Source organism: Athene noctua, chromosome 4 (genome assembly GCF_965140245.1).
Source record: "Athene noctua chromosome 4, bAthNoc1.hap1.1, whole genome shotgun sequence".
In the NCBI taxonomy this organism is placed as follows: domain Eukaryota; kingdom Metazoa; phylum Chordata; class Aves; order Strigiformes; family Strigidae; genus Athene; species Athene noctua.
The window spans coordinates 38,684,472-38,698,159 of record NC_134040.1 but is presented as its reverse complement, the minus strand read 5'-3'; the positions used below and the strand labels follow the sequence as shown (position 1 = coordinate 38,698,159).

At 39.7% G+C, this 13,688-nt stretch overlaps 1 protein-coding gene across 2 annotated transcripts in view; it reads right to left on the bottom strand.

The window, feature by feature from the left end:
- Nucleotides 1-2,832: 2,832 nt before the first annotated feature.
- The window catches only part of SLC7A11 (solute carrier family 7 member 11), a 61,501-nt gene continuing 50,645 nt past the window's right edge, over nt 2,833-13,688 (bottom strand). For both annotated transcript variants that reach the window (XM_074903892.1, XM_074903889.1), the window contains 3 exons: nt 10,899-11,048; nt 9,029-9,206; nt 2,833-3,993 (listed from right to left, as the gene is read on the bottom strand). In XM_074903892.1, the coding sequence (XP_074759993.1) occupies nt 3,926-3,993; nt 9,029-9,206; nt 10,899-11,048 (396 nt within the window). In that variant the 3' untranslated portion in view covers nt 2,833-3,925. The remainder of the gene's footprint in view (nt 3,994-9,028; nt 9,207-10,898; nt 11,049-13,688) is intronic.

Below are 13,688 nucleotides of genomic sequence, written 5' to 3'. Positions count from 1 at the left end.
TTTAAAATATGGCATAAAAGTTAAGATGGTTGCTTCACTTTGGGTAGCTTTTCCAAAAGCACTTAAAAGTTTTCTCATAAAAATATAACTTGAACACATTTTGGCAATCTATACAAATACATACATACATACACACTCTCCTACACAATATTAGATGTTTAACTGCTGAAGCAGCATCTGAGCTACCTATCTCTCTCCACTATGGAGAGGTTCCAGAGCCAGCTCCTAAAACACCGTGATTGATGGTGCAGTATTTTAAGGCAGACCAAAATCAATGCAGGTTAACTTAAAACACCACACAGCGAACTGCTGCAGCCTGGGAGCTGATTGACAAGGTAAGGAGCTGGGGACAGGCATCTTGCTAAAGCATCTTCACTCCTCAGCCACAGCCAGAGGCCACAGTGACCCTAGGAAAGTGCTGGCTGTTGGCAGCGTGTCAGCACTACTGCTTCGCAAGCCCCATGCCATCGTGACAAAAAGCACCGCTAAAACTTTGCAGCTGCCAGTCACGTCAAAGACCTCAGCATATTTTGTCTCGTACCAAAATTGTCCACATACAAAGACACAAAAAGGGCACAATACCTATGAAAAGCTCTATATAGAGTGGATCTGGAAGTATTTCACATGACATACACAATTTAGATTTTATCACCCCCCAGGAACCTCATTTAAAAAATGAGATTCTCTCTCATCTGCTTTAGTTCCCGTGTATAAAGATTTTCTGGAGTAGCAGAAATGAATCATGAAAACTCTAGGTGCAGACAAGGAATGTACTGCTGATGCGACGTAGGGAAGGAAGAGGGGGCCCTCTGGTTTCCACTTAATAGCCCCTTGAAAGCCATGGCAGAGCCCTGGGCTGCGAGGAACTGGCAGGGACAGACCTGCAGCAGGTGTCCCCAGAGAAGAGGTCAGCCACACTGTGCCCATGCAGAGCTGGGAGCAGGCTTCAGAAATCAAAACGTGCCCCCCCTGATAAAATTATGCCTTAGGCCATGCAGCAGTCCAGGTCAGGAGTTGCAAAGATGGTCATCATCTTTGGAGATTTCAGGTGCTGAACTGTTTCTCTAAGAGCTAAACCTCATCAGTATTTGCTACTCACATAAAATGTTCATTTCTGTTGCCTTTGGTGACACTTCTGCCTATACCAAAGAAGAGCAACAAATTCAAAGAAGAAAAACAGCAGCACCCAATTAAACAAAAACAAAGCAATGTTTTGACAGAGGTCAGTTGATAGAAAGATGCAAAGGCCAATAAAAAAAAATAATTAAGGGTGATTAAAGTTCTCCACAGAAGTAGTCTCATTGGCCTAACCAACTCAGGCCTTAATAAGAAAAAAAATATGCAAAGCTTATCCTTTATTCTAGAAGAATTTCCTTCATGACTCTGGAGAGAATACTTTTTAAAGTCTTTAAAAATTACTTGGTGCTTTAAAGAATTTTTGTAACCTGTTTTTCCTCCATTTCTGAGGATATGCTTCACTTCCAGGTGTAATGAAAGTCCTTAATACTGACTTTTATAACACAGTGGAAAACCAATTACAATATTTCGTATTGTAATTATACGTATTAAAGAAACTAAACCTGAAATTAGAATCCCTGTGCATTTTCCAAAAAATATTTTTTTTATTTTACAGGCAATTATTTTTTTCTTCCCAAAATATACAGCTGCACAATCAGTGAGTCATAGGATTGCTCCTGGGACAAATTAACCCCTTGCATGAAATAAACCTAGTAAAATGTGGTCATTGAATCAGGCTTCAGAAACATTTCTAAACGTCCATGTCCACAACGGGAAAATAAAGCAACATTCAGTTATATTTACAGAGCCCATTTATTTCTACCAGTTAACACTGCCCACATTTAAACTTTCAAGTAACGCGGCACAATAAGAGTGAATATGTGGCATAAAACAGTTGGTGCTGAAAACCTGGTGTTCACGCTATCAGTGTTCAGGAGGTTTTGCTTTGGACTAGATCTGGCAGGATCCCACATGCTCAGCATCCATCCACAAAGGAGTGTGCTAGGTGTGCCCCTGGAGGGAGTCAGGCAGTTTATTTTTATCAGAGAGAAATGCAGTTTGTGTACTCTGAAGATGTTCCACAATGACACAGGCCAAGCCCTGGTGAACTGGGATGGCAGGAGATGGCCTCAAAAGCAGAATTCTGACCCAAAGGTGAATACTAATTAAACACATGCACTGTCAACATAAAAATAACTCTCAAAATGTTTGCCTAAAAAAGTTTCAAATAACACTTTAAGTTACTGTAAACAGAAAACGCTCAAAATATTGTTTGCAAAATGTTTTCTGTGTCTTAAATTACTGCTCTTCTACATAATCAGTTACTCCCATTTCCCAAATTCCACCACAGAAATACAAGAAGGAAAAACATGTATAAATTTAAGACATCTTACTGTACACCCTTAAAATGGTAGATATTCTGGATATATACAACACATACACAATACACAGTCTCCCTTTACTGTAGTGGTCTGGCTACTAGTTGTGCTTTTCTCCCAATTTAGGAAGTTTAATGTTGCTTAGTTCCATAAAAGTTTTCATGAAACATATGACTTGCTAATAGCAAACAGCTCAAAAAGTAGTGCATTCAATATTTAAGCATTATATTCTTAACAGAGTGATAGCAAACCTTAACCTTAAGGTTGAGTAGTCTTCAACTAACAATATAAAACTCAATTTCTAAGCATAAAAAATTTATTTATCTACAAGTATCTTGAAAAAAAGGGCAAAACTTCAGCTCATATTTGAGCCAAATCTCAGCTCAAACACCATTCTGAAAATTAATTTTGTTTGATTTTATCAGTTTTAATGGCCTTTCTCTGTTTTTGCCAAGATAAAATCCGAAAGAAGACATTAGCAGAGCACCTGTTCCTTGGTGTTTCAAATCCCAGTTAACTGGAGTGTGCTTGAATGAAAAGCCCACAGATTAGGCACATATCCTGCTCAAATCAACAAATCTGTTGTAGCTTGCCTTATACCTTATTCATAAATAGGTACTGCATTTATTGCCATGTCTGTACAGTATTCCCACCAGTGACTATTATTCATTTCTGTCCACTGACAATGACATAAAACTTTAAAATCAGGTTTGCCTGACTGGTAACTGCAGGTCCATGTGCTTCCAGATAGAAAATTCATACAGCAGCGGAGGTCGCATTCAAATATTTTGACTCATTTGAAGGTGATTACTCAGTTGCTGTATTTCCTATACATATGTACGTGAAGAAACAGTGGTAAAAACAGTAACCATATCCAGACTTTAACATGTATGAAATTACCGCCCCCAGGCTAAAATCTTCCTGCCCCACTGGAAGAAATATTAATTCTCAGAAGATGCTCCCATTCGTTATAGTATAAAAATTCTGGAATGAAAAAACATTGTGCTTGCAACCACGAAGGTGTGGAAACTGCTGTGCTTCCGCCTTGGTGTGCTGGTGCTCCCAGCAAGCCAAAAGAAGTCAAATCAGGCTGCCAAAGGGAATGACGGGAAGAATAGTAGTAAGTGAATCTCAGCAGAGCTTTCTCTGGTAAGAGTTGGGCTCATCAGGGACAGCAAGCAGGATACATTCTTCATGGTACACCTGATGATTACTTACACGTTGCTTAAACCTATTTTCAGTGACAACACAACAAAAATCCTAGTGTGATGAACCTATCATTTGTTAAAATATGACACTGTAACAAATAGCGAAGAGATGAGTTCCCTCGTCACACAAGTTCTTACTTTCTGCATATAAACCAACCACATTAAAAAAAGTTTACAACATCATGAAAGACAGTTCTGGTAACTGACTTGCTCGGTATCCATCTCAGTTCCTCCAGTTTGCAGAACATTAGGTAGGGGGAGAAATCTCCCTACCCTCTTCCTTGGGTTGAAATGAAACAGCAAGTCAAAAGCTGTACAAGATCATGATTTCTGGTCTTCCTCTGATGGGACAACTTCCAAGAGGATTTGCAGTGTTACAGTTACCCTGTCTGCAAAGACAAAAAGCATACACATGGGAAGTTTTGATGGGGATGGAGAAGGCAGAAACAGCCAGGAAAGTTATTTTAGCTGCCATATACCCTACTTGCACATACAGTTCACAGCAGTCATATATACCAGGTGCACATATAATTTAAATGTCTGATTCAATTTTTTTTCTTTTTAACTATGTTTTCTTTGCCTCTGATCCAAGGCTATGATATACAATTATAATGGAAAGGTGTGGAGGTGTAAACTTGTTCAATAGAAGTCTGAATGCATTTAAAGGCTATCTTAAAGCAGGACTGCACTGCACGACTGCTTAGTTTTAACAAAGTTGCAAGGTTGAAATAAGTCTGAAAGAGTTCAAACAAGTTAATTCAGCTGTGTCAAAATTTGCCTAAGCAAAAAAAGAAAAAAATAAATAAATAATGGGAAACAAAGATTACAAAGCTTCACAGGTCTAAGAATGTCACATATCCAAAGCAACTTCATGCTGGTTTTTTGTCACACTGGACATTTGTTTCCTTCTGGTGTTTTGGTGGTTCTCTTTTCAGGGTACTGATTCATAAATGGCATGGTTAATTTACACATAGAATAGTAAAAGAGCATTCTCTTACCACTCCCTTTGCGTGTCACTTTTCTTTAGTAACCCATTTTAAACAGAGTTGGTGTAAGAGAAAGTTCTGATTTTCCTTGCCTAGCATGACATGTCTGCATTTACGTGAGTGTAGAAGTAAAGAGGGTAACACAGCACAACTCACGGAAGATGTGAACTGATAGTACTTTACTGCTCTCCTAAGGCAGACTCTACCATCTTTTGCTCTTCTCTCTGGAAGTCACCAGTTCAGTACAAAGCCAGGTTGCTCTTAGACTATAAACTGATGGGGTCAGAGAGGCTGAGGATCAACAAGGACTGCTGATTTTGCTCTCGTCTCCCTCCCCTACCCACAGCAGGGAGTTCAGAGTTGGGTTGAGCATGGCCAGGGTGAAGGGCAGGAGGAAAGCCAGCAGCAGGAAGCCAGCAGGGCTTTGCCCCTGCCATCCCACCCCTTCCAGGATTGAGACTGAGCAAAGGAAGATGAAAAACAGACTTTCTGTCAAACTGAGCTACGGTGAAACAGCTCTTGGAAAAGGGTATGGCAGCAGAGGGAAAGCCTGAGCATCTCGAGAGCCAGCTGTGATTTTAAGATCCTGTTCGACAAACTGGACAGAGCCACCTGCAGCAAGACCTTGCCCTCACTGCGGCGGGAGGTGGCTGCCACTCTTCAGTCTCCATGCAGTAGTTTTGCTCTGTGCTGGGGTAAAGCCAGGGAGGAGCAATCAGACAAGTTGCGGGGGGCTGGGGTGCTTGCTTGGTTGCAATATAGTCAGGATAAGACAGCATAAGGAGTATTTCCCCTAAAAAATGTTCTGTCTCCAGTCAGTATCTTTATATTGTCTGCTTTGAGCAGTACCTGGAGTTACAGGATCAGTTTCACATTTGTAACAAGACAACTTAACATACCATGACAGTAAAGACTTGTCCCCCGACTTGAAACCCTAATTTTCCCTTTGAAGTGGAAAAAAAAAAATAAAATAAAATAGGTCCCAGGGGACAACCTTTATAAAAAAGCCAGATCAGACATCTACATAAGCACCACATAAAGCTTGAATGAGGAAAGAAAGCAGTAATTTACTGCATATGTATGAGACCGGACATGAAATCTGCGACAGCAAAATGCAGAGATGATTTCCTGCAGATCCCAATATCACAAACTTGACAAAGCGAAGCAAACCAAGCATATAACACTATGCCCTGAGTGAGGAAGTGTCATCTTCTGGTGTTTGTAAATAACCCTGAAAAAGACATTTTGTTATATAAACAGATCTCTTTTCCAGTATGGGTTCAGTCTATGAAGAAAGCAGGATTCAACTTTTAAGCTCCTTGTAATTCAAGCTACTGTAAAGACACAGATGTTTTAAATAAGAGGTCTAAGGTTGGGGTTTCAACTGAGGAAGTCCAAACAGAAGCGTTCTCATGCCGGTGCCACATCCTTTTACACACCAATCTGCTTTGCAGGATTTGCTAGGCTTGACTTTTTTCATTTTCACATTAGTTCTACAAACAGCAAGAAAGCTGAGGTCAAATGAAGCCTGTACTAGCTGAAAATGATTTGTCCCAGCACATCTGGTGTTACAGCAAAATTTCTTTGAAAGAGGAGAGAACAAAATGTTATTCTCCCTGCAAAATACCACCCAGACCCTATTAACCCCACAAAGTGTGAAGTTACCTTTTGTTCAATTCTGTAATTTGGTAAGGAGAATGGGCAATATAAATACCATTAAGGACAGCTCAGATGTACAGAACAAAGACGTTCTGCCTTGGAAGGGATTTCTTGGTACCCCATTCTAGGTCTCTGCTACTGTAACCAGCCTGAAACCCCTTTCATAAATATACTCATCTTTAGGCTGGATCTTTTATCCCACTACTCATCCTGACTGTTCAACATCCTTCTCTGATCCTTACCTATTCTGAATATCCGGTCTAACCTTATGTGGGTCTGGTCTGTACCCATGTGTTTTCACATGAGTGCTGTCCTTTACTTCAATAGCACATATTCTGTGTAGGGTTTATGAGCAGCAGTCATCTCTCATCTCCGAAGCATGTCTGGGTAGTTAAACAAGTCAAGTTCACCCACAAGATGACTTTGGAAAAGGGTCAAGAGAGCCCCACACAACGCTGGTCATATGCTGAGCTGCGCAGATGAAGCAGCCTGGGACTAGTCTTGTTAGCACGGTGTACAGACTAACAGGCTTTGACTCCCCATGTGGTACTACATGAGATGTTTTGATGAAGTCTAAGTAGATTGGATCTATCACAATCTCTTTTGTCTAGAAAAATCAGTTATCTTTTCTAAGGAAGTTAGTAAATCTGGCAAAAATTCACCTCTTAAATGACAATCCCATTTTTTCATGCTGTCCTTCACCTCGTCTGGAATAACTTTTTCATGCCTATGTACACCTAATGCATATTGTTTCAAGGTTAGAATATCAAGCTTGCAGCTGCCCAGTGACTTTTCTTTTCTATGTCTCACAGAGGTACCTTAAGTGAATTTATCCTCATTCAATGCCTTTGAAAAATGCTCTCAGGCTATACAACGGAACTCCCTTAACACTCACAAAATAATACCAGTTTAAAGACTCCACACAGAAGGTTTATTGCCTCTTCTGAGGGAAAAACGTAATCTTTCTATTTAACAAGTAAATCTCTACTCTGCTCCACCCCAAAACTGTCAGCATCAGTTTTCTGTCATTACTGTTGTTATTTGGGAATAATAATTGCAAAGAAAACAAGCTGTTTCATCCACTGACTGGCATCTGCTGCTTTCCCCTCTGAGCCAGTACACTGTGTCCATCCATAGGTATTACACAGGCACCAGGCCTTCTTTCTAGAAGGAAAATTTTGTGTTATCTGAAAAGCTAGAAGATTCACCTTCATTGTCACAGCTGGCAGAAAAGCTTCACATCTACCCAGTCTACCTTAAAAAGAATATTTTTTTCTCTCACCCAAGTAATGTAGTTCAACACTGGCATCCTGTGGCCAGAGAGTCAAGTAACTGTATTCCAGAACATCTGAGACTTCACAGAAAATGCCAAAAATCTCCTGGGTTTGATAAGGGAAAATTTCCTAGCTCCTAAATGTCAAGGCTGAGAAATAATAAACAGAAAAAAACCCCAACTATTTAAGAGAATGTCCTTTTGCATACAACTGTTTTCATTTGTACCGGAGCTTTCTACGTATTCCCAGGACATTGCAAATAATTTATAACTTTATGGATATAAAATTAAGACAAACAGAGTGTACTAGCCTTAAACAAACATCTTTTACTGTACTTTCTACCCTATTGTCTATGGACTTTCCAGCATGAATTGAGAGGGAAATTCATAGATCCTACAACGTATAGGATATACCTATATAACCTATATTTATAGAGACAAAATACATATAAAATGTTATAGTATAACAAGATACATTCTTTTATTGTAAGCAGCTCATTTTAAATCACCCCTTAAGACCGAAGCACAGAAAACAATATGTATCTGTGATTCAGCACCTATACAAATAAACTATTTGTGGGTTGAGATTTTCTTTTGCAGCAGAAGAGATTTTCTTTCAGTTTTTGTTTAATAAATTATCTGTCATTCCTCAAATATTTTGCCTATTTTCTTGGTTCATGTTTTGAAAATTACTTCCATTTTGGAAACCTATCGTGATGAGTAACAAAAAAAAGAATGGGTAGTTGTAATAAATGATACTGACTTCCTTCTAATTGAAATGCTCCAAATAACCCTTCTCCAACACATCAGAACTTCCACAGATGACATCAAAAACTTTCAGAAATGGTATAAAAATGATTCTGAGTGTATTTCAGGTGTGAAATACTACAGCCAAGTCACACAGAAGTAGTTTTTCGTGAAGAACAGGAACAATTTCCACAGAGGTGTGTCAGGCACAGTATATTTTGCTATAATTTTGTCAGGAGCCACCGCTCAGGACAATATCCCCATATCAAGCCTGCCTGAGCCTGTCCCATTCTCCTCAGTGGTCCACAGACACATGGTCTCAGAAGGGAGCACCAAGCCCACTCTGCCATCACAACTGTGATGTTTAAGTTTTCAAACTGATTCTCCTAGGACTGTAATTGTTAGTGGCCTCTATTAGTGTAGGCCAACGGCCAGGGGAGGGAGGTGGGTGATTTAAAAGGAATCAGATATCTGTAGGGGAGGGAGGGAGGGAGGGGAGAAGGGACAGGAGGAAAAGCATCCACTCATTTAAAGTCAATCATTAGCTGAAGAGCAGGCTTGCTGTAAACGTATCTCATTAGTTAGCAGACATTGATTGTAACTGACAGAGCAGTGCTACAGCGTGTGCCGTAAAGGAACTTGCACTGTCATCCCCAGCTCAGAGCGGCTGAGAGGATCGATTGGAAGGATTTCACAACTGGGGAGCCCTGAGAAATTCCCAGAGTCAGCACAAAGGAGAGGAGTCCCACTGGGACTTACCTAGGAGCTTTCTGAACCACTTTGGCTTCTTGTCCCATACAATAAAGAGGTAGTAGGCAGGAACTCCCGTCAGGGTTATTGCAAATCCAATGCCTGTATTCACTGGATCAGAGTAAAGTGACAGTGCAACCATGAAGAGGCAGGTGAAGGAAAACAACGCTGGAATAAAGAGAGGCACCTGAAATATAACCACACAAAGAACCATTACTTTACACTGAGCTTGTTATTGAATGACTATGGCATTTAATATTCCATGAAGCATAAATTGGATAAAACCCAGCAGTACGGTATAGTTCTGGAGAAATATGGTTATCCAGAACTTGCACACAAAATGTTAGTGACTGCAGAAACCAAGCTATGCAGACTGCTATGCAGTGAGTACCACAGAATTCTTTTAATTACACACTAAAACAGTACAGTGTTTTACGTCTCTTAAAACGTAAGGGCTGTAAATAAGTTACACGCTTTCTCTAATCCCCCAGTAGATAAGTAAGCAGCACTAACAGTAAAGATTTCCTCTTTGATAATCGCCTATTAGGAAACATTTTAAAACACAACCAGGAGCTCAAGTCACCTTTTAAAACTATTAAGAACATATTGATTTTCTTCCTAAGGTAAAAATCAAAATCTAGCAGGAAGAGAGCAAATTAAACACCAATTTGACTAGTGATAAAGATATTTGATAGCATTATGCAACTGATAGCTACTGAAAAAGCACTTTCTGACTGTATGACTGATAGCATTATCAGTGGCACTGTTGAAAGTACAAAAAATAACAATTTCAAATTAATTCTCAATTTTCAAAAACAATCACTATGTTAGCACCTCTCTGAAGGGAACGCCTATAGGCTCGGCTTGCGAGATGTTTGGTGTAACAGAGAATTGAAGAATTCCTTGGAGATTATTCTCTTCCTTTCATGCCTTGAAGCATTACTGTTCCTCTTTTGTGCACTGTCAAAGCACTTTTTTTAAATCAAAGCAAAATAGGTTGTGCTGTTGACCTTCTTATTTACAGATATACCTACAAGAATGCAATAGCGCACATTCTTAGTTCTTCACAGAATGGGCTTCTTGGAAATATATAATAGGGATAGATTCCTCCCTTTTTTTCATGATGGATGTTATCTTTCCAGATACACAATGGAACAACTTACTTTGTAAGATGTTACTTAAAATAAGCAAGAAGAATGGCAGAACCAAGGCCAAAACAGCTACTGTTCAATGGGCCAGACTGTTAGCATTTTCTTTCTGGGTTCAAAGTACCTGTGTCTGCAAATCCATTGCAGGCCCCAAGTATCATAATAATAGCACAAACAACTTGTCTGCACATCAAATCAGCATATTCTAAATTGGATAGGCAATGAAATAAATGTTTAATATTAATGCTTACGCTTGACGTGAATTCTGGTGGCAAAATTATTCAGACCTTTATCAAAGGGGACATTAAATAGAGGACTGGCTGAAAAGCAGGTTGGCACATGTAACCCCAATATTTGCAGTCTGAACCCTCTTTGGCTACACAGGACTAGAGGTATTTTCATACAGCTTGCATCACAGTGCCTCAACGCGACAGACAGGCAAAACTGAGCAAACACCTTCACTTTGGCACAGAAGCTTCAGTCACTGGCCCCCAAGCACCAGAGAAGAGGCAAGAATTATCTTTCAGAAGGGAACACGGCTGGCATAGCACTGGGGAGCTTGCAGAAAAACACTTGGACACCCTTCAGTGCAAAAGACTGTTTTCTATTAACGCTGTTTTTCTTGAAAAAGAGGTTAGCTTTCTACATCAGAAAATGTTCCTTTACGGTTTGACTACACAATAGATAGGAAGAAGAAGGATTCATGTAAAACAGTAGAGAGCAGAGGTTACCTTGAAAGGACGAGGCATATCAGGACGTTTATATCTGAGATAAATCAACCCAGCAACTACTAGTCCAATAAAAAGCCACCTGGCAAAACTGAGGAAATTCAGGAGGCTGTAGAGATCCCCATTGAATAACATTATCATTGTGAGAGGATGCTGCAAAAGAAATTCGGAGCGTAAGAGGGATTTAGTGGATTGATCTCTATTATTGTACAGCAGTGATGTCAAATTTTTTCACAGGGACAAGCAGCACAGCCTTTTGCAGAGACACTTGAGGGCCTGCCTTTTTCATTAAATCAGATATGTGATCAATACCTGTCTGTCCGCTGAGATCATGTTTGATCAATATTTATCTTCCCAGGTGGCCACACGTGATCAATTACACATCTGTCCCCTATGACCCAGACAAATACACAGGCACCACCAAAATGCTTGACCATCCCGGGCGCTGTTCTCTCAGGACCTGACAAATATACTAGCCCACTGCAGTTTTACTTGCTCATCACTGATGCAAATGCCAAATTAAAATAAATTTTGGTCACATCTGATCATATGGAAATGGAGGTTTCTAGGTGTCTTGTGGAAGGATAAAGTCTTATAGTCCCCAGGCTGGAACAGGGTTGCTCAGCAGGGAGGGGATGGTAAGGGGTAGATACACAGCATGGGATGCCACCTGGGCACACCCAGTTGCCAACAGCTTGTGTTCGCAGTATGGCTTTCAGGCTTGCAGGGTGTAGATTTATTACACTTCAGAAATGCAAACGTTTCTAAGCAGAGAGGAGCATTAGCTGTCACTCAGGTGGCTACTGAACAGCAAGGAGGAGAGGGGACACTAGAATAAATACATTTCTTCATTAAAAAGCTGTTCTGAGATACAACACTTCTGCGAGGCAGGCAAAAGCTTATGTATAAACTAGAGTGTTCCGCCTTGGGTTAGATGATTAGCGTAGGCTACAGGGATCTATTTCAGGTTAATCTCTGGACAAAAGCAGAGTATTTGTAGCTTGGATCAACTCTGCAGACAAGTCCATACTTCCCACATGAGACACCTTCTGCCAGCATTGGCACAGTCCTTGTGTTCAGGGATGAAGGAACAACTCAACTTCACTGTTATCCTTATTGTTCAGCAAGGGTAAAGTCACTGGCAGTGACAGCCTCTCTAGGTTTATAACAAGGCAACAGGTGAAGTCAACTGCAGATGCAGTAAAATGCTGGGCTATATCTTTATGTAAGAAAAACTAATTTGTACTAGTTATCTAAACTCACAGCCTCTTTTTTTTTTTTTTTTTTAAACAGTGAAGACAGCATGGATTTGAACCAGAAGGATCAATATTTCAAATATGGGTCTCTGGCTTCCAACCTCTAATACCTTACAAAGTGCTTGGTTCTTTACACAGATATTAAGCAAACTCCTTCTCTGTAAAGGTCAAAGGAAATTTTACCACTGAATTATATTGGGCAAGACTTCTTCTATATAGACTCAGTCCCTAAACATTTAAAATCTCTGTTATATCCATGGCAATGCTAAAAAGGGCCATGAACAGCGAAGGAAAGCTATCAAGGAAAAAAAAAATATGGTTACAATCACATTGCATGATTTCTTGGAGCTGCTACACACACGTCTATCGAATACCAAGACATATGTACATAAACAGATTTCTTAATTCCTAGAAATGTATTTTAATTTAACAAGCCTCAAGACTGAACATGGTCATTTTCTCAGTTTCTTCTCAAGAGCTCTTTCCTTTCTTACAGTGTATAGACCTTGGCAGAAGAAATAAAATATGAAAATGCTAAAATGCAGACTATTGATGCAGACTATTGATGCAGAATATATCCTGAAACTAATATAGTTGAGTAAGGTAAAAAAAAAAAACACAAAAAAACCCAAAAAAAACAGTCTCTGAAAGAAAGCCATCTTCATACGAGAATCTGACTTTTTCAAAGGAAATCAATGCACTTGTGTAACAGGACCAGATGCAATAGCAAAAAAAAATGTCTTTCAGGAAAAAAAACCAAAACATTTTGTCCATTTCATTCTACAGAAAACAGTCAATGCAGTTTACCTGAAAGGTATGACTATTTCAGCCCAAAGAAGTAAAATGCAAAGGAAATGCTTATGTAAAACAAATTCCATTAAAACTTTTCACCATAATCACATTGCCTAATTTTCAAAAGTTGGAAGCCTACGGTTGTATGTGCATATATAAAATTCAACACTTCAGGTGACACTTCCGCAGTGAGCTTATAGGCATCTATAGCAAAAACTGATTTAAATTCCAGTACAAGCATCTGATCTTACTAGCATAGACTCATAGATGTACATGCATCTCCTGCTGTGGCCAGCACTCCCTACAGATGCAGAGGTCTGTCCAGATGCATTACAGTCATTGGTCCCAAAAGAGGAGCTGGACACCCACGGTTATGAAGACTACAAGTGGAAATCATCTTGGCACTATGCAACTGAGGTTTGAGGTCAGTATTTTGACATTTTGTCCTCACATTTTACTGTACAAATTAGTCCAGAACGCAAACACATGGCCAACATTTAGTTTTGCTGCTATTTTAGAAGTCAGTAATAGGATTTCCACTATAATACTGGTGTTTTTCCTTAGACAATTCACAGACTATTGCCCAGGCACACGTTCTCTCATTTTTTAATCACTGCTACACTGCACTGCTGAGGGTTCCCCTTCCATTATCTTAGTACATAATTGTTTGCATTTTTCACTATAAGGTGGTATAATGAGCCTTTAGGGTGCTCCCAGATGCTGGTGTTTAGCTACACTTTCAGTT